Genomic DNA, 20866 nt, shown 5'->3' on the forward strand with positions numbered 1-20866 from the left:
TTTGGCACTACAGTGTTGAAAAGCCTTACTGCTGCAACCCTGAAATGTTGGGCAATGTTTATTATACCTATATTGCAGAAGGGAGATAGGTCAGGGAGAGTGATGGAGGCTGGCCTAAGGCCGTATAATGACTTTTTGAAAGCTCTTGTGGTGTCGTAGTTAAAGTGCAAGGTTAAGACTGATCAGAGTTCAGATTCCAACTCTGCCATGAATATAACATTGAGATAGACCATCTCTCTCAGCCTAACCATAGAATCATAGAATTATAGAGTTGGAAGAGACCACAAGGGCCATCCAGTCCAACCCCCTGCCAAGCAGGAAACACCATCAAAGCGTTCTTGACATATGCCTGTCAAGCCTCTGCTTAAAGACCTCCAAACTCTTACCATGGCTGCATCAGACTATGTGCTCTTTAAAAACCGAATTTTTGTACAGGCCACTTTACCAAATTGCTTTTGTTTCGATGATATATATGACGATGTGTGACCTCAGTTAATGGATATACTGTATTCAGTCTTTACCCAACTTGGCTACTCCAGATCATGCCAATGGGGTAGTTAGATGCTATTTTTCTGTATAAAAATGTTTTAAGAATGCAGGAATTAGATGCTTTCTGCTTGATCATCGGAACTCATGGTCTGTTACACACACAGAGCTCTGTCCCTCTTCTTTTAAAAGTTGGGTCTGGCAAAGACTTCCTAGCCTTGGCAAGCTGTGAAAGATTGCATGTTCAATACTCAATGACCTCTCTGTCAGGAAGCGCTGCCTGGGCACAGCTCCAGGATGGAGTCTCATTGAGAGTTGAGATTGGTCTGTAATGTCCCATTCCAGGAAACTCTTGAATTCAAAAGCAATAAATCCATACACTTTCCTCCCAGAGATGTGATGCAGTCTGCACCTCCTTCTGATGAGGGCCCTTTTTGGGGTGGTGGTGGAGGTTCTGTTCCAGGAAATCTGTAGCTCATTAAATATCTGTTACTGTTTCTTGGCAATAACTCAGGTAAGGCAGTAGCACCCAATATCTTTATTAGAGCTGTCTGAAAAAAAGGAAAATATAGAGAACTGGTTTGTGAATTCCAGAAAACTCTTTCTCATGCTCAATTGTTAAAGGCTAAAAAGAAAGAAAAGGAAGTGACAGGGTGGAGTTCTGGGTAGGAAGGCTGGTAGGAGATGAGATGGAAGCCCAGACTGCAGTCTATTTCAGTCTTAAAATGGCATTTAGTGAAGCTCTTTGCAGACAAATTAGCTCAGATTTTGCCCCACTGCTTTAGTTGCACCAATGTACATTAGGACAAAGAAGCAATGGCTCTCAGTAGTGTAGCAGTATGGGGTTGCAAGGGGCCGAAGACTCGTTACTATTTCTGAAGCGGGGTCCCTGCGTACAGTGTCCTAGAATCACCGTAGAGTGGAAAAGGGCAGCTTTTTAGCCACTGTATGCTCCAGAGCTAAGCATTTAAGAATATTGAAAATGCAAAGTGCTTCACTTTCATGAGAACAGTGTGCAAGAAGACACAAGGCACTGTATTGGCGGCTTTCTCCTGCCTTCTGTGCCATTTTCCTGCTGCTCTTTGCCCTGCAGGTATCATTCCCTGCAGTTGGCACCATTTAAGTGTGGTTAGTTTTGGGGAGAGGAATTTCAGCATGAAAACAGCACAGGGGTGTAGTCAAATCCCACCCCACATACTATGGTTCCAGTCTGTACATACCCCCCCCTCCGCTGGGGCCAAAAAGAACAAACCATCATCTTTCTCCAACCTGGTGCCCTTTAGGATATTTTGGACCACATCTCCTTTCAGCCTAGCCAGCCCAGCCATATGGTCCTGAAGCTGATGGGAATTGTGGTTCAAAACATCCCAAAGAGTGCCAGGTTGAGAAAGACTGGTCTAGTCCAATTGTCACACTGGATGGTGGGATGTTGCCTCTTTCCATATTTGCACAGATGTCATCCACCTGTAGTGCATCAATTCTTAGTGCTGTGATCATAACTTCAGACTCTTTATGGAATGTCCAATTACTGTATCTGTTTCCCTGAAATGTTTTAAAGATTTATTATTTGAGGTGTTTCAATAGGGCTTAATCATTAGCAATTCTAAGCAGTGCATAGGAATCGTGTTTTGCTTCATTTCTTGTAGCCTAAATTTTTGCTGTTCGTGTGCCCCCCCCCATTCACATGATGCCAGTTTTAATTAAAACTATGTTTTTAATGGCCTTTAGTGATGACGGGGTGTGTGTTTTTTTAGCACAGCGTGGGGTGTTCTCTTAAAACAATAAAAATACTTATTTATAGCTAGATATATCCCTGAATTAAATCTGGCCCAAAGAGACAAGGTTCACTATAGTTGGTGGGAAAGGATGTCTGAGCCAGCTGATATTTTTCTTTAAAAGGCAGAAAGAGATTCTAATTTAGGATTGGAATAGTCAGGCACACGGTATCTCTCCTGAGACTGATGGCAGGCATCCATGCCATCTATGCCGCTGTTGTGTTCCCAGCACTGTAGAGAGGCCCAATTTGGGGTTAACCCGGGGCATTAGCCCCGAAGCATATGCAGTCATGAAAAGGATAGTGCCTTTGACCACACACAGTGCGCTCATTGGTGAGGGTGTGGAAACTACAGCTAGCATTTTCACAGACATTAGGAAGAACAGCTTCCTGGGAATGGTTTACACATCCATGTGCAATGCTTGATTACCATTCATTGGATGGCTTTCAACTGAATATATGAACTGAAGGGGTAACATTTGAACTAGGTCCAGTCTCTTAGCCACTTACACATTACCAATGCTGGGTCAGTGGTCAGGTAAGCTGGTTATTGACAAGCCTGGATTTGTATCTGGAGGCCCTGCATGCGTTTTAGAAATTTAGTCTAGTCTTCCATTCCAGAAAGTATCTCCCATGTTGTTCCTCATCAAATGATGGTACTTTGGTCTGGACTAATCATGTGCTGTGGGCCATGAAATATTTACCTCTGAAAGTAAACATATTTTGATATGGGGGTAGGGGGACAGGCCTGCAAAGGTTTCCTTGACCCAGTGTATTTTAAATGCCCTGGCAGCACCCTTCTCCTTTTCTGCCATCACTACTTGTAGCGGTGCTGGTTGCTTCCTAACGAGTAAGCAGCTCCAAACCCTGTGCTTGGTTTTTACAGGGTTTTATTATATACATATGTACAAGACAGAGCATCAAAAAGCATGACTGTACTATTCTGATTCAGAATCCAGAAGCACCTCCCGTCATGACTTCTGCCAACACAGCCCCCTGGGCACCCTAAACCTCCTCCATTGCTCCCTCCTCTTTCCCCCCTCCTCAATTGGGGTGAGGGCGCTGGTGGAGCACCCACTGCGCAGCTGAAGGACTGGTGCTGTATCTTCTGGAACCTCCCCTTCAAGAGCACCTTGGTCCACCCCCCACAGTCCCCTCTCTGGGAACCTAGCCCTCTCAGCATCCCCCAGGGTCTGCATTTCCTCCTGGCCCCAGTCCCACCTTCCTGGGGAAGTTGCCAGATGCTAGGCTCTGGTGCTCCGGCTCTCTGCTGACCCCTGGTGGTCCCCTGACACTACTTGGAGACTGCTTCAGCCATGGTTGTAGTTAGATAATTGCCGTACCATATGCCTCCAAATGGATAATAATTGGCAGTCTCTGGTCCTTTAATGCAAGGTGCTTTTACAGGAAGAAAAACGCTTTGCTCAGATAGAGAGCAGGAAAGCCATTTAAATTGCTGGGTCAATGTCCTGTCTCACCCAGAATTGTTACCGCAGACTGGGAAATACAGTGACCTAGCATTTGGGCAGAAAGCTTTCTCATCCATGTTCGCAGAGGAAGACGGTAGACATCTTCCATTGCACTTCATACAGATACTACTCGCAAATGCTGTCTTTACAGCCACATTGTCTCAAAATTGGGAGCATGCAGTATACCTCAGAATACTGGATGCTGGCAACAAAGATGAGCTAGGGGTGGGACAGCCAAGTCTTTTATCGCAGACCTAAATTGGGAGGGCCCGTACGTAGTGCCCATTGGTTCTGCACTCTTGCTTTAGGTGGTAAGAGGGGCAAATTTTGGTTGGATGCTCACTTGCTTTGCCCTAGGAACTGCCAGCGTGCTAGACTATAGGGATCTCTTAACAGAGAATTATCAGTGCCCATTATTGAACGTATGATTCTCAGAATGTGTTGTGTAAAGCCATGGCTGTCAAAAGTAGTACAAAAACAATGCAAGTTTTATAGTTTCGATAATGTCCTGAGAATCATCCTCAACTACCTGAGGTAATAATGGTGAGCCAGGTTCACCATGATGAACTGAACATGCCATCATGTGGTGAGCACTGGTAATTATGTCAGGATGAGCTCCACTTTTCAGTGGGGTGGATCTTGTGTGGTAAAGAACTTGGCCCCAGTTCGTACATGTGATCATGTTGCCATGGCAATTTATGGAAGCACCATATTGTATGGGCCTTGCACAGGACACATTGCTGCTTTCCTCTCACCACGATCATACCTCCTTTGGAGTAGCTCAGTGGACTAACTTGTGACTTGGAAACCTACAGCCTCAGGTCTACATGAGTCCTGCAGCCTAGTTTCAGGAGGGTGGGGGAAACGGGTGGAAGGAAGTGTCAAGAGAGAAAATGGGGTGGCAGAAAGTGAGAAAAGTGGATGTCCTGTTTACTTTTGGTTCTGGCTCCAAGGCCTTCAGCCACACCGATAATGTTCAATAATGTTCTGAGAATCGTCCTCAACTACCTGAGGTAATGCTGAACCAGGTTCACCATTCTTCAGCCACACCACCCCCAGCATACAGCCCTCAACAGATCTCCCCCCCCTTTGAGGGAATGTGGCCTTTGCCTGAAAAACAGTTCCCCATCCTGCCCTACCTGATACTATCTAGGTTACCACGGCAACATGACATTTGGCTCCAAGGTAGTGATTTTGAGGCAGTACTCACACTGCAGTGGTAACCCAAAACTAAAGAGGTGCACGACCACAGGCATCTGCAATAATTTTACCAAGGGGCAAGCAAATTAAATCACTGAAAGAAGGGAGTGGGCTGGTTTATCACACACAAGCAAATGAGAAGAACAGGGTCTGAACGTTTTGCCTGTTATGTCAGGTTATACAAATGCTAAAAACGTATTGGTTGTTTTTTTAAAGTGAAAGCTGGGAATCTGGGAATTCGCTCTCCTTCAAAAAAAAAAAAAGATCTGCATGCTGAAAGTGGATGGATTTTTTTTAATGGACTAAAAGGCATTTTCTCTTGTAATGGCTTAGATTTCCCTGCCTTCCCCCATCCCCTGAGGGCAAATGCTTTCCTGGTCTGTGATGCAGGAAATGTGTGTCAGTGCATTAATGTACTACTGTACTAAAAAGAAAGAAAGGCTGGAGACAGATCAGCAGTGAATTGTAATATTGTACTTGGTTGATGTTGCTAGATTTTGATGGAGAGCATTATCCACACATTTAGATTGCTGCTACAAATGATGCTTAGATACACTTTTGCAGATCCAAATCATATTTTTTTTAAAAAAGCACCTGCAAAAGGATGAGAAAATATACAGCAAGACTTTTTAAAAAAACCATACTCTTGAAGCATCAGCTCTAAATTATCAGCTTTTTAATTGGATTGTTCTACTGCTCCAACTCTGATCAGATGGCCCTCTCTCACTTTTATTACTAATGTTTAAATTAAATTTTGAATATCAAGAGAAATACTAAACAAGTTATATCCATGTGAGATGAGCTATAAAATATCCTGTTTGATGAAATTGCTGTAAAGCAGGGGTGGGCAACCTAAGGCCTAGGGGCCAGATGTGGCCCAATCGCCTTCTCAATCCGATCTAGGAATCAGTGTGTTTTTACATGAGAATGTGTCCTTTTATTTAAAATGCATCTCTGGGTTATTTGTGGGGTCTGCCTGGTGTTTCTACATGAGTAGAATGTGTGCTTTTATTTAAATTGCATCTCTGGATTATTTGTGGGTCATAGGAATTCATTCACCCCCCCAAAAAAAAGTCTGGCTCACCACATGGTCTGAGGGATGGTGGACGGCTGAAAAAGGTTGCTGACCCCTGCTGTAAAGGAAGGCATAATGTTAAAAAAAGAAGAAGATATTTCACATGTGTAGGCAGTGTTAAACAATTACATATTGAGGATAATTTACCTCAGTAAAGAGAATGATGCCTGTCTAAAAAGACAAATGAGCAGTTGGTGGGCGAATATCACACATTATATAAATGGGTGTCATATTACTTCAATTGAATCTTTCTTAGACATAGTTGGCCCTTTCTCTTACGGGTTTTAACTGGGCTGTGAAAATATTTTTGTCCTTCCAGGCAGAGATATTCTGCCTGTAGGATGGATGGTATTTGAGCCGTAGATAAAACAACCAGTGATTTACAACTCTGAAGAAGGCTCCCCTGAGCTGAAACATGCTGGACTAACATAATAATAATAATAATAATAATAATAATAATAATAATAATAATAATAATAATATCATTCTTTCCAGAATCTTTTAAAATTAATGTATACTGTCTTTTTATTGTACTTTATTTTTATCTTTATATTTTTGGGAAACAACCCTGACCAAATTATTCCTTTATCTCCTACCCCTAGTCTGATTTCTTTTGAAAAGCTCTGTGTGTGTGCTTCACTGTTTGAGCTGTTTGAGGATTTATGTTTTCTGCTGCTTTCCAGTGGATTTTATGGTTCTTTGATTTGTTGGATGATGATTTTTAATTGTTGTTTGTTAATTGCTTTGAATACAGACAATGGGAAAGTAGGGTTCTAAATACATAAGACAAAAATAAACTATTTTAATCAGCACTGTTCTGACTCTGTTGTGTAATGTTTAACTTGCTTAACCAGCTACAGGCCCCAAATGAGGCACTATGTATTTTTAATGTCTTGTAAAACATTTTCCTCCCCCCCCCCTGTCCCCAAAGGAGAAACAGGACTTGGGAAATCAACGTTGATGGATACCCTTTTCAATACTAAGTTTGAAGGTGAGCCAGCCTCTCATTCGCAGCCAGGAGTTCAGCTGAAATCCAGTACTTACGATCTCCAGGAAAGCAATGTCCATCTGAAATTGACCATTGTTAGCACAGTGGGCTTTGGAGATCAGATTAACAAAGAGGACAGGTAAGCAAAAGCTTGTTCTTGATTAAATGGAAATCAGGTTGTTGTGTCCCCGTCCTCCCACTTTATTGCCTGTCTTAACAGTCAATGATTGTCAGCTCTGAATATACATTAATATACGTTAGTAGCCAATTTGGCGAAAGATCTAGGAAGCTGTGTTATATCAGGCAAGTTGGCCAGATCAGGCTTCACCAACCTGGTTCTCTCCAGATGTTTTGGACTATAGCTCCCATCAGCCCCAACCAGCATGGACGCCAGGTTAGTGAACGCTGGGCTAAACGAACCAGTCTGTCTGTTTGTATGATACAGTTTCATGTCTATGAACTGCCCCAAAGTCACCAACTTTTTCCAGCTTGCAAAATGCACAATTGCGATCTTCTTCCATTATGTTTTTTTTTGTGGTTCTACATTGCTCAGATGGAGCAGACCATTATTACAGGGTGAGTCCTTTAAAAGAGACCCCATGGATACAGAGTACACATGTTCCACGGGGCCTCTTTTAAAAGACTCACCCTGTAGTAGTAATAGTAGTGTTATGAGCATGATTGCTTTGCTTTGCTTTGCTTTGCTTCGCTTCGCTTTACTTTGCAAGTTGACCACCATTGTATTGTCTGAATTGACTCTCTGGAGATGTGTTTGCTCATCAGAATGGCCCTGGTTGACTCAAGGATGGCTTCGAGGGGAAGACATTGCTTTTCATGAAAGGCTTTGTGTGGTCCATGTGATTACATAAATTAGGAAGAGACTTTTGCTTCTTTAATGATTGAAGCATTGGACAATTTCACATATTACAACATGTTCCATACTTTCTCCCTCTTTCTTTTTTATAAAGCTATAAATCTATTGTGGAATTCATTGATGCCCAGTTTGAATCTTACCTGCAAGAGGAACTGAAGATCAGGCGGGTGCTACATAACTACCATGACTCCCGCATCCATGCCTGCTTGTACTTCATTGCCCCCACAGGCCACTCTTTGAAATCCCTGGATTTGGTAACAATGAAGAAGCTCGATAGCAAGGTAGGAGTCAGGTTGACACCCAGAGGCGAAATGTCATTGGTCATTATACTCATCTCGGCTGAACTACAAATTGCTTCCTTCTCTTTCACATCTACCACATTGTTTCCTATACTTTGGGGATGGGCCAAAGCTCAGTGGCAGACTAGGTGCTCTGCATGCTGAAGGTCCCAGGTTCAATCCCTGCCATCACCAGTTAAGAAAGATCAGGCAACAGGTAATGCAAAAATCGTCTCCCTACCTGAGACCATTGAGAGCTATTTATTTTCAGAGTGGACATTAATGGGCTAAGTATAAGGTTGTTCAGTGCAAGATCGTTTCATATGTTCAATGAGAAACTTAGGGCAATGTTAAACATTCAAAGCCCCCTTTTTGTTTCTCTACAGGTAAATATCATTCCTATTATCGCCAAATCCGACGCAATTTCCAAAAGCGAGCTGACGAAATTCAAGATTAAGATCACAAGTGAGCTTGTCAGCAACGGGGTGCAGATCTATCAGTTCCCTACAGACGACGAGTCCGTGGCAGAGATAAACGGGACTATGAATGTAAGGCAATAATGCCAGCTGCTATAGTTTATTCTGGGCAAATTTCCTTCTGTCTCTTACATTTGCAAAACAGGCGTAAAAATACCAGCCTGCCATTTTATAGGGCTGTTGTTATGATTTCCTTGATGATGTACACTAAGTACTTTGAATGTTCAAAAGGCCCAATATAAATATAAATGCTGTTGTTATTTTTACATATAGAGTGTGGGGTGTATTTTATGAAAGTGCACCCATATTGTCTCAGCCAAGAGTGATGTGATAGTGAAAAGCAAATCTCTCACCAGCTGAAATAACCTGGTGGGCAGAACATTTTTATTGACTGCAGTGTGAGAGATTTGTTGGCTTTACTTTCATAATCACCAGCTGTATTCTCATGCAACATTAAACCCAAAATTGAAGTACATACCCTGGTATATTGAATCAGGATTTGGGGCATGTGTGAACATGGCCATTGCCTCAATCAGATGAACCTTGGTGGAATGGAGTGCAGGGAGTCCAGCAAAGTTCAGCCACAAGATATCTTAGTTAAAAAGAACTTGCCCTGCAGCTGAGAGCATATCAGGGTTTTTTTGCTAAGGTGCTGGATGGAAGAAATGCTCCTTCTTCACTGTTAGGCTTATCCAAAACCACTTTGGCACCCTTTAAGCCATAGGGACTAGCAGCTTGCTACCTTCTTATACAAAAAACCAAAACCACCCTGACAACACTAGAGTTCTGTACTGTATATCCTATTCCATAGATAGTATGTAGTCCACACATAAGTATAACCCTGGTACAGGCTTTCCCCAAACTTGGGTCTCCAGCTGCTTTTGGACTACAACTCCCATCATCTCTAGCTAGTAGGACCAGTGGTCACGGATGATGGGAATTGTAGTCCAAAAACAGCTGGAGACCCAAGTTTGGGGAACCACGGATCAGCAAACTTTTTCAGCCGTGGGCTGTCCCTCAGACCTTGGGGGGGGGGCTGGACTATATTTTGAAAAAAAATTCCTATGCCCCACAAATAACCCAGAGATGCTTTTTAAATAAAAGGACACATTCTATTCATGCAAAAACACCAGGCAGGCCCAAAAATAACCCAGAGATGCATTTTAAATAAAAGGACACATTCTACTCATGTAAAAACATGCTGATTCCCGAACCATCCACGGGCCAGATTTAGAAGGCGATTGGGCCGCATCCGGCCCCCAGGCCTTAGTTTGGGGACCCCTGCTATCTGGTGAGAGGTGTGTTGAGCTGAGGCCTGACACATCAACCACGAAACATGCTGAGTAGCACATTGATGACTTGGATCTGCATGTCTGAAATAAAAATTACAAGTCAGGGACCTGTGAAAATTCACATTCTTTTGGAATTAGTATGCCAGTTAGAAGCTGACACATTATCTCCTGCATTTAGTTCTTCAAATTAGCCCATTTCACTCTCCCCTCACAATGCTTTTGGTTGGCAAAGGGAAGCCCCCACCCCATTTATTGCTGGAGTGGGTGAGAGTTGGTGCCTGCATGTCTCTCTCTGCTACCACTGATTTTAGTTGACTTGAGATTGCAGCTCTCATTTGCAAGCCAGTTGGAAGGGGGGGGGCTGAACCCAACTCTTGCAGGGGGCGGCGGAACTGCTCTTACCCCACCTGAGCTGCCCACCTGAGCACCCTCTGCAGCCCTGCCCACACACATTATGCTGAGTCTCACCAAAATAACACAGAAACAAATTTTTATTATAATAGCTATGTGTAGCTGTAGTATTATTGCCACAGTTGCATTCAGCAAGTGTGTAGCTATGCACAAAACCCAGCCTTGTAGATATTTTCTCAGGGGATCACTTTTTCAGTCTCTAACACAACCTTATCTCCCCTACCACCCCTGCTGCTTTTCGAAATGTGTTTCTTTTTCTGGCAGCCATCCTTGGCTCTTGCTGTGCAGTGGTGCAAGAAATAGCATTTCCCATTCATTTCCTGTAGGGTGGAGGCGTGTGTTTCTTATGGCTGGGGAGCCATGCTGTTCCTGTGCTTGGCGCTTTTTCCTTTTCCAAACCTAGAATTGTGATCTGCTTGTGTGTAAATATCTATCGCGTGATCCGCTTGTGTGTAAGGATGGTTTTGAAATGAAAGAACGAAAAGGTCGTCTACAACACATTCAGGGTTGTTTTTGTTTAATGCAAATCTTGCCATACATGGAAAGGTCCGTTGTTCCTGAGTGTGTCTGGGCTGATGTTGCCAGCCTTGCTGTATCAAAACCTGCAGCTGGAAAGGACAAATGGCAGGATTTCTGGTATCTAACCAGTCACGAATTTGAGTGCAGAAGGTGCAGTGCTGCTTTTGACCTGTCAGGTTCTTCTGGGAGAGAGCCACCTGCCCCAGTAAGAAGCAGCACTAGCGAGAACTTTAAATCCAGTCATACTGGATGAAGGGCTGGAGCTTAGGGCTAGAGCAGGGATCAGCAACCTTTTTCAGCCACGAGCTGGTCCACCGTCCCTCAGACAATGTGGTGGGCCGGACTATATTTTGAAGGGGGAAAAAATGAATGAATTCTAAAGGTGAACCTAAGCTAGTCATTCCCACTAACTTCAGTGGGTTTACTCTTGAGTAGGGCTAGCCTGGAATACCACCCATGTTATTTAACACATTTACCTGAAAGGAGTACAAGATTTAAAACAACCACCATCCAGAAGTTCAGGGGTCGGGTGGAAAAACCCCAACAAAATCATTTCAACAAACTCTAAAAGCAATGAAACCATCTTTACAAGTTCTAAAAGAAAATTGAAAAAAGAAAAAAAGAAAGAAAAATGTATGCAGTGTTCCTTATGATTATTGTTCAAATTGCTTTCGTTTTAGGCCCACTTACCTTTTGCCGTGATTGGCAGCACAGAAGAAATCAAGATAGGGAACAAAATGATGAAGGCCCGGCAGTATCCCTGGGGGACGGTGCAGGGTAAGTGATGGCTCTGGCTGTGGTGATGTTTTTACCCAGACCTGAGTTGCTATTGATGTGTGCAGAACAATGAACCTAAGTAAAAGTAGCAGGAATGAGAGACATCTGGGGAAAAACAGGTCCAGCCAGAATTGTAGTTGGTGGGATGATGTTCACGAGGCAGACAGGTAGCCCCTCCTGCCAGTAAAATTCTGTTTGTTTTAAAATGAATATAGAAAACCCCAGCAGTCCCGGCGGTGCGGGGCCAGCGGTGCGGGGCCACTGCGCGGCAAAGCTGTGCGGAAGCTGTGCTGCGCACTGCGAGGGCAGGGGCGCCAGAGCGATCTCTGCGCCTCAGCGCCAGGGCGCCCGACCTGCTTGAGACGGCCCTGAACCCCAGAGCCCTTTGTTTGTAGTCCAGCCATTTTCTTGCTAGGTTCCCAGATTGCTTGTCAGCTACACCTCAATACTCGAGTATGGAATACAGTAAATGGGAAAATCCTGATCAAGTGAATGCTTTGTTTTCTCTTGGCCTCTCTTCTGGATTCTGGCCTCACAAAAGAGATGCAATGTTTCTTGAACTTCTGGTGGGTAATTCCCCACAATGCTACGTACAGGCCCTTATCCCCTGCTATGTTATCTAAGCCTCACTCCACAGAGATAGGAAAAGGTTCGAAATACGCAAATGGAAAAGATTGAAGTGTTTTTATGTGTACTGCATGAATGCCTATATGAATAGATGACTGACAGCCAGCTGTACTTTCCCATAAAAAAAAAATGAAAGCACCCATTGGCCCGCAATTCTGTGTGGGAACAAAATAGCATTGCTTAATCCCCATGGCAACCCTGTGGGTGAAAATGGTTTATTATTTCCATTGGAAGATGGTGTGGAAAACCAGTTCAGTATTAGATGGAAATAAAGTGTTGTGGCATGTCACTTCAACCTTTATTTCTGTGGCTAACCCTGGAAATACGTTTCACTAGAGGGGTCGGGCCTAGCATGTTAGAGTATGCCTTTCCCTAACTAACAATGGTTTCCCTAAGCATGGCTGCCACAGCCAGGCCCTACACATCTGGCAATGGTGAGAAATTACTCCAGGCCAGAGCTTCAACATCTAGTAAACTACAAGGACTTATACATAGCACTTCTACACCATTAACCCCTGTGATTGGGTGGCAGCATGATTGGCCAAGCACAGTGCGAAACTGGGAAGCCAGGCTTCTCTTTTTGCCTTTGGCTGAATAACAGAGTAGAGCGACTGTAGCACCAGTCTTAGCCAAGAAGACATCCTCTCCTGACGTGGTTCTGGTTCATCCTTGGTTTCCCAAATATTTGGGAGCCGTTGCTAGGTAGCAGTGGGAGCTGCTTAGCAGCCCTCAGTTTAAAGATAAATAGCTATAAGAAAGATGAGCAGGAGGGACCTTGAAGTTGCTCACCAGTAGTTAGCAGACACAGGTCACTAGGTTGCTGTGAGATGTATTTCTATTTGAATTATAGCAATTCTTTCCAAATCTGCACATATAAATTATCAATACATATCTGCTCCCTCTTCTCATTTTCTGATGATGTACTAGCAGCCACCTAGTCATTGCCATTGTTTCAGTTGTACTTACCTTAAGCTAAATCCATCTAGCTGTCTTACAGGGTACATACAACTAATGTGGGTGATGCTATGGAGAACATCCATAGTAAATACTGCTGAAAATAAGTGCCAGTAAGAGCTGTACTGAGAGAGAACACTTTTCTGGGGTTTATGACCTTAACAGATTAGACAACTGGGCCAAAGCAAACAAGATGAATTTTAACAAGGAGAAATGTAAAGTACTACACTTGGGCAAAAAAAAAAAAAAGAAAGGCACAAATACAGGATGGGTGACACCTAGCTTGAGAGCAGTACATGTGAAAAGGATCTAGGAGTCCTGGTAGACCACAAACTTGACATGAGTCAACAGTGTGATGCAGCATCTAAAAAAGCCAATGCAATCATGGGCTGCATCAATAGGAATATAGCGTCTAGATCAAGGGAAGTAATAGTACCACTATATTCTGCTCTGGTCAGACCTCACCTGGAGTACTGTGTCCAGTTCTGGGCACCACAGTTCAAGAAGGATACTGACAAGCTGGAACGTGTCCAGGGGAGGGCAACCAAAATGGTCAAAGGCCTGGAAACAATGCCTTATGAGGAACGGCTTAGGGAGCTGGGTATGTTTAGCCTGGACAAGAGAAGGTTAAGGGGTGATATGATAGCCATGTTCAAATATATAAAAGGATGTCATATAGAGGAGGGTGAAAGGTTGTTTTCTGCTGCTCCAGAGAAGCGGACACGGAGCAATGGATTCAAACTACAAGAAAGAAGATTCCACCTAAACATTAGGAAGAACTTCCTGACAGTAAGAGCTGTTCGACAGTGGAATTTGCTGCCAAGAAGTGTGGTGGAGTCTCCTTCTTTGGAGGTCTTTAAGCAGAGGCTTGACAGGCATATATCAAGAATGCTTTGATGATGTTTCCTGCTTGGCAGGGGGTTGGACTGGATGGCCCTTGTGGTCTCTTCCAACTCTATGATTCTATGATTCTACTGTGGGTGGGTAGACTTTTCTGGAGTAATAATTTCTTTATGTCTAAGAATGTTTTGAAATATTACAGCCATTATATACCATTTCCTCCCTGTTCTTCTATCGTCCAACTTTTGCCACCTTTCCATGTTTTATCCAAGTTCCTGGTTTGCTTTTTTAATTTAAAAAAAGCACTATGTAGCTTTCACTGTACCAGTTCTTTTTTCCCCTCAAGGGGAGGTTAAAACTTCTTGTTTCCTTAACTATGGAGGACTCTGTGTAACACATGCTTAGAGCCGCCTGCATTCAAGTGGCCCTTCCTCTTTTTACCATGAACAGTGGAAAACGAAGCGCACTGTGACTTTGTGAAGCTAAGAGAGATGTTGATCCGTGTCAACATGGAGGATCTCCGTGAACAGACACACACGCGCCATTACGAGTTGTACCGGCGATGTAAACTGGAGGAAATGGGATTTAAGGACACTGATCCAGACAGCAAGCCATTCAGGTATACAGGCATCCCCCCACTTACGGCCATTCCACTCGTGTGCGACTGCGTTTATGCGCTGCATAGGCGAAATAAATAAATTGAACCAGGAAATGGTTCCAAAACAGTGTGAAAAGAGCAGGACAGAGCTGGAGAGTGTGGGGAGGGGGGACAGCTTGCGTGGCTGCTCAGAGTGTCTCATTGCCCCCACTCATTCACCCTCCTTGACTTTCTTCTTCCTTGGCCTGCAGAGCCATCACTCTCTACCCAACCTGCCCATCCCTTTGCTTGTTCTCCTTTATCAGTTTTGTTCCTTGGGCAGGATCTGAGAGACCCTCTGCCCTCCAATTGCTGCTGCCCCAGAAGAAAGCAGCAACATTATTTCTTGGGTGGGGGATGGTAGAGAAATAAATAAAAACAAACTAGCTCCAGCAGCTTCCAAGACCTAACAGCTCTAGGGGCAGTCTGGGTGGCACGGGGTGCCAGGGCGCCGGCCCGGTAGGGGGGCGCCGTGCGGTGGAGCCGTGCTGAAACCGTGCTGCCTGCGATCTCCGCACCACGGCGCCAGGGCGCCCGACGTGCTTGAGAAGGCCCTGCTTAACAGCGAGAGTGCCAAGAGGCCCTGCAGTGGCACGGGGCACTAGGAGCCACCCAGCCAATGGCCCTTTGAACCCACTGACCTTCAGCTCAATCTTCTGGTCACTGGAGGCAGGCAGGTCACACAATGCATGTGCAAGGGCACATTGCTACCCAGGGAAGGTGGGTGTGATGGATGGGATTTGCTGAGAGAGAACGCGGCTTCCCAGCCTCTCTCAACAGCAACCCCCCCCCCACTTTACACTATTTCACATATACGCACAACATCTGGGAACGTAACCCCCGCGTGAGTGGGGGGACGCCTGTATTTCACCAGAATATTACTACTAGGCATTGGAGAGACATGACTTGAAAGGAACACTTGTCCACTTAGAAAATATGAAATTAACAGTGCCAACACTTTGTTAATTGGCCATGGAACACAGTGAGGAACACTGAATTTTGGGTCTAGTAGTGTGTGTCTGGAACACATGTCCTGTACCAAATTTTGACTTTCAAACTCGTGTTGTATTTTTTGAAAATTTAGTTTCTAGTCCTCATGGCTTTAGTGAAGTGTTTGATATATGGACAATGTGTAGAAAAAAAGCTTCAGTGCCATGTGCCATTCCTTGCATGGTTTCTGATCTCTCCACGTCCTCGAAATCTCTTCCATCTCTCGATCTTAAAAACACCTTAAAATAATTTGAAGCTGCAAACAATTGAATGATAATAAATTGTGCACAGCAAATAGACAAGAGAGTTACTTAACCTTCCTTTCTGAACACAGAATTTTAAATTTCCTCAGAGGGAATTTGATTATTGAAATATTATTTCATTCTTGTCCCAAGGAGGTTTGTTACAGTGAAAAGAAACTTACCAGCCTCAGTTTACCAAAGGTTTTTAAAGTTCCACATTTTCAACCTTGAAGTCTAAAAACATGCAGCATTTAATTTTAACAAAAACCTAAGACATGGAATTTTGAGATTTGAGGTCCTGTTTCACACAGTTCAGCATTATAACAGCAGTGTATATTTGTAGACTCTCATGGCATTAGTAGGTTTCTGGTTGCGTGAGTGGCAAACAAAATTTGATCCTTTGACTCTCCCTGTTCTATATCTCTCTGAAATGTTTCTTTTATCTCCTCATCCTCCATCCTGTCACCTTAGTTTACAAGAAACCTATGAGGCCAAAAGGAATGAGTTCCTGGGAGAGCTGCAGAAAAAGGAGGAGGAAATGCGGCAAATGTTTGTGCAGAGAGTTAAGGAGAAAGAAGCGGAATTGAAAGAGGCTGAAAAAGAGGTTAACATGATAACTTTTATTGACTGTGTTCTCTTATTTTTGGCTTAAACTGTGTGTGTTGTTCAAGTTAACTGTAACGAGGGAGGTTTATTTCTGCAGATTAATCAAGGCTAACTAGTGCTAATTTTTTCTTCTTTTTATTATAAAATATACAAATCAAACAAAATTAATATAAAATGTATTCTATATCAATCACATTTTTGTTATTGGTGTAATAAAACTAGCACTATTTTATCATCTCACATTTGTTGGTTCACTTCTACACCAGGGCAAGCTTGTGTTTTTTAAAGTTAACAGCTGAAAACTTATCCATGTAACCAGTGTTTTGGGAGTCTCCCAGGCAAGCACCTGGCAGCAGACTCCTGGAAGACCACCCTCCACTATAAATATGTTGTGTCTTCAGTTATGTCTAATTTAGTTTGTGCGGGGAAGGGGGGCAGAGAGTAAGCAAATGAAAAAATCAACACTATATCAGTGGCAGCAATAGGAAGAAATAGGTATTCAATGGGTTGAATAACTTTTGATTTAGAAAGCAGGGCTATTTGCTCACCCTCTCACATTCCCATAATACCGGTACTACATGCATCTTCTCTTGATTTTCCTCTAGATCTTGCTACAAAACCCTTTTCTCATTGTCCACCCGCTTTGCTTTTCCTGGCTTGTACTGGGAAGAAACATACCATGGTCTCTGGCATAGCATTTTGTTTGAACTTGTGATCATGTGGTATGTGATTTTGCTCCCAAGAAATCACAGTCTGTAATCTAAGAACAATCCTCAGCTATAGATTGTGGTTGGCTGGGGATGAAACAAACCATGATTCCTAGTTCAGATGTAACTAAGTTAGGGTTTGCAATTTGTTTCCTCTCGGTATGAGCTGAGAACAGCAAAACAGGCATGACTTCACTTATGCACAGTAAGCAAGCCATGGTTGCGACAGAAGTGCTCTGCCTTGTGGACCAAATTTGGCCCACTATGGGTCACAGCTTGGTCCAAAAGGGACTTTAACAGGTGGGCAGGACTATGCACCTGTCAGCTGATTGGTGGGTTTTCCTTACACCCACCTGCCTAAGTTGGCCTGCAGGGGTGGGGCCAGATAATGATATGATCCACCAGACCCAAAAGATCCCACAGCTTACTGCAATGTGTGAACATAGGCACTGACTTGCCTCTCCAAACTCCTGCAAGAAGTGCGTTGGATTTGGGAGCATATTCTTGGGTGTACAGCCTCTTCATGAATAGCAGTGGTTGCAGAATTACTAGGTCTTGTGGTTGTCTTGTGCAGAGTATATCCTAGAAACACCCTCAGCACTCCATTGTGGCTTTGCATTCTGTAGGGAAAGCAGTATCAGTGGGCAAGCTGTCTTTCAGGGACAATTGCATATCATCACTGATTTCCTTTTTGAGGATCCCCATGGTAGGTTTGTGAGGAACCTGAAGGCTCCCTGCAGCATAACTTTGAAATCTCTTACGCCAAGCATCTACCCCCCCCCCAGTGCCTTGTTTTTGCACTCATGCATATTTTTACCCTGGGTTTCCATTCTAGTTGCATGAGAAATTTGACCGGCTGAAGAAGCTGCACCAGGATGAAAAGAAGAAAGTGGAGGACAAGAAGAAATCCCTGGATGATGAAGTCAACGCATTTAAGCAGAGGAAGACGGCAGCCGAATTACTCCAGTCTCAGGCTCAGCAGGCAGGAGGCTCGCAAACTCTGAAAAGGGACAAGGAGAGGAAGAAGTAAGTTGGTTTTCAGTTGGGTGGCATTTTGCCTCATCATTTTCTCCCACCACTGCCCTCGCCTTGGCTTTTGTAAGCCCTTTGCTCAGACCCTGGCTTGAGAACAGGCAAGGGCTTGGGACAGTATGGTGGGAGACTACAATGTTCTACCTCAAACAGTTGTCACTAAAATTGTTTCCCCTGCCCCACAAGTCTTTGGCCCACCTTGATTTCATGCTGGCAAAAGCTAGACAAGTGGAAGGCCTATCAGGAAAACCTATTCCTGTAGCACAAGTCTAGGCCTGCGCTAGCATTCAGGAATCTCCTGACAACAAGTTGTTTTTTTTATATGCTGACTGCTGTACAGAGGCCACATTCTAATTGTTCCATGGGACAGCAGTGTCTACATCTTAATCAGCTCAACCCACTGGCAGGGATCCTAACCTTTTTGGCATATTCACTTCTGTATCAAATCGAACTGGTTGCCGCTCGTCATCACCAATGGCAGGCATATGGGGCTTTCATCACAGACATAGAGGGACTTCTCCGTTCAGCATCTAGCCTTCAACTTCAGTACTTTAGGCTTAGGTACGTTGCTCCATCCCAGTGCTTGAATTACTAGGACAAAGGTAGGGAACCTTTAAAAATGAGGAGGGGACCTGTGGCCCTCCAGATATTGATAGATTACAGTACACATCATTCCTTTACCATTGGCCATGCTGACCAGGACTGATGGAAGTTAAGAGTCCAGCAACATCTGGAGGGCCACAGAGTCTCCATCCCTGCCTGGTAAAATCTATCCCCTTAGTATTCTAAATGGTGCCAGAAGTTAAGAAGGACCATTCCTCCCCGTAATTTGAACATTGCTCAAGTTGTCCTATCTTAAATTTGGAGCAGTTTACACATGTAGACCTTGAACAAGCCCTGCAAGTTGCTTTTATGTCAGGTTTTTTTTAAAAAAAGAAAATCCAGAGTGTAAAATCAAGATCAGATCACTACCACCCCACTTTCATTTTCGTTTTTGGTGCACTCAGTTGCCTTCATCTTCCTTAGTTGCCATTTGTATGCTATTTTTACAGTTAACCCTGCCGTTTGCTGCATGGTGCATGGGGGCACGTTGTGCTGGTAAGCTTGACTAAATGAAATAGCCATTGCAGTGGGATCCGAATGGGCACTTTGTGCAAACAGACACAGTGTATTCTGAATCAGCAGTTTGGCCTCTAGTCTATCCAGCAATCCCTGTACATACACACTCTCCAGTTATGTGAACTGCCCTCAGATCTTCTGATGAAGGGCAATATACAAATTTAAATACCAATAATAATAATAATAATAATAATAATAATAATAATAATAATAATGTGCCACTGCCACTTTTTTCCAAGAAGCAAAGGGCTCTTTAACCCCCTCCTGTCCAGCATGAACCAGCCACAAAACCTGTCTTTTAAGTTTTTATATGTACTCCTGTTACTTACACATTTTTTTGTCTTGGCTTGACTTCTTCATAGCCTAAGGTGCAGTGGTGTGGTGACGGTGGGGATTTCAACATGCCTCTTTTTCACATTGGAAAGGATTAATAAGCCTATTGCCCATATAGCAATCAGTGGAGCCAGCATTTCCTGCCTTTTCCCCTCTAGCTCCGCTTCACAGTTGCGACCCCGTTAAAAAAACACAACTAGTTGGTGGGTACAGGTCAACATTAGGGTCCCACAATAATTTACCCTGCCGCCAGCCAATCTGCTAGCAAGGAAGCATGGACTCTTTAACAGTGCCCGTGTTCAGTATGGCATCTTGTTTGAATCTAAGCTACCTTCGTGCTGCTGTTTGTTTTGTTTCCCCTGTCTGGGCCTGGTATGTAATTTGAATGGGAATTATTCTGGGTTAAATGTGCTTTCTCCTGAACAATAAGCATGCAGAACACCACGCAAGTGGTGAGATGGGAAAACAATGGTTTGCTCTTCAAGACTTGAAAAAATAAGCTCAAACAATAGGAGTGTTTTATATGGGGCCTGAGAACATATCTAGGGGCTGGAGAGTAGCAGGAGTAAACATTGTGTGTTCTTGTTAGCTCTGGATTGTTTTTGGCAGGCTGCCATATGCAAGACTGTGGCGTGCTGGTCAGTGGCTCAAATAGGCCTTCTTCTTTCTTTCTTTTTTGTTCCCAAGACAATTTGCAAACATGCCCTTTCTGAATGGGAGCATTTGTCCTTGCCAAGTGCAATAGCGAAAAATCCTGTTCAACGATTCTCAAAACACTTTCCAGTATTGATTTGGCCTGAAAAGCCTTGTGTGGCTTCCTCATTTTTGCCAGAGCATAAACAATTTGCATCTAAGTGAACAACCCCACTGCAATTGGCTGAAAACTGAAAGGCTGCATTCATGCTACTGTGTCTTCAAGCATGTTTAAGTAAAATTAAAAACCATGTTAATGTGTGTGTTTCCCCCCTCCCTTCTGCAAATGAGGGACTGGGGTGGGCAGCACACAGCCACAGGGTACATAAATGTGGGCACCCAGATTCTTTGGTGTTGCATATATTTTGCTAGCATATTTGGAACCCCAGATTTAACCATCAGTTTTAAATGTCTAGTCCACTTGACAATGTGATGTCAATATTTATGAGCTCAATGGCTCAGGAACC

The 20866-nt window shown here is 43.7% G+C and overlaps 1 protein-coding gene across 5 annotated transcripts in view; it reads left to right on the forward strand.

Moving 5' to 3' along the window:
• SEPTIN6 (septin 6) overlaps positions 1-20866 on the forward strand; it is a 52284-nt gene that overhangs the window by 22631 nt on the left and 8787 nt on the right. For 3 of the 5 annotated variants that reach the window (XM_060270389.1, XM_035113796.2, XM_035113797.2), the window contains exons 3-9: positions 6936-7131; positions 7961-8147; positions 8531-8692; positions 11523-11619; positions 14491-14659; positions 16381-16513; positions 18058-18248. In XM_060270389.1, the coding sequence (XP_060126372.1) occupies positions 6936-7131; positions 7961-8147; positions 8531-8692; positions 11523-11619; positions 14491-14659; positions 16381-16513; positions 18058-18248 (1135 nt within the window). Of the gene's footprint in view, positions 1-6935; positions 7132-7960; positions 8148-8530; positions 8693-11522; positions 11620-14490; positions 14660-16380; positions 16514-18057; positions 18249-19306; positions 19353-20866 lie in introns of all 5 variants that reach the window. The other 2 variants (XM_060270390.1, XM_060270391.1) reach the window with 1 other exon arrangement.

The sequence above is a fragment of the Zootoca vivipara genome, chromosome Z (assembly GCF_963506605.1).
Source record: "Zootoca vivipara chromosome Z, rZooViv1.1, whole genome shotgun sequence".
In the NCBI taxonomy this organism is placed as follows: domain Eukaryota; kingdom Metazoa; phylum Chordata; class Lepidosauria; order Squamata; family Lacertidae; genus Zootoca; species Zootoca vivipara.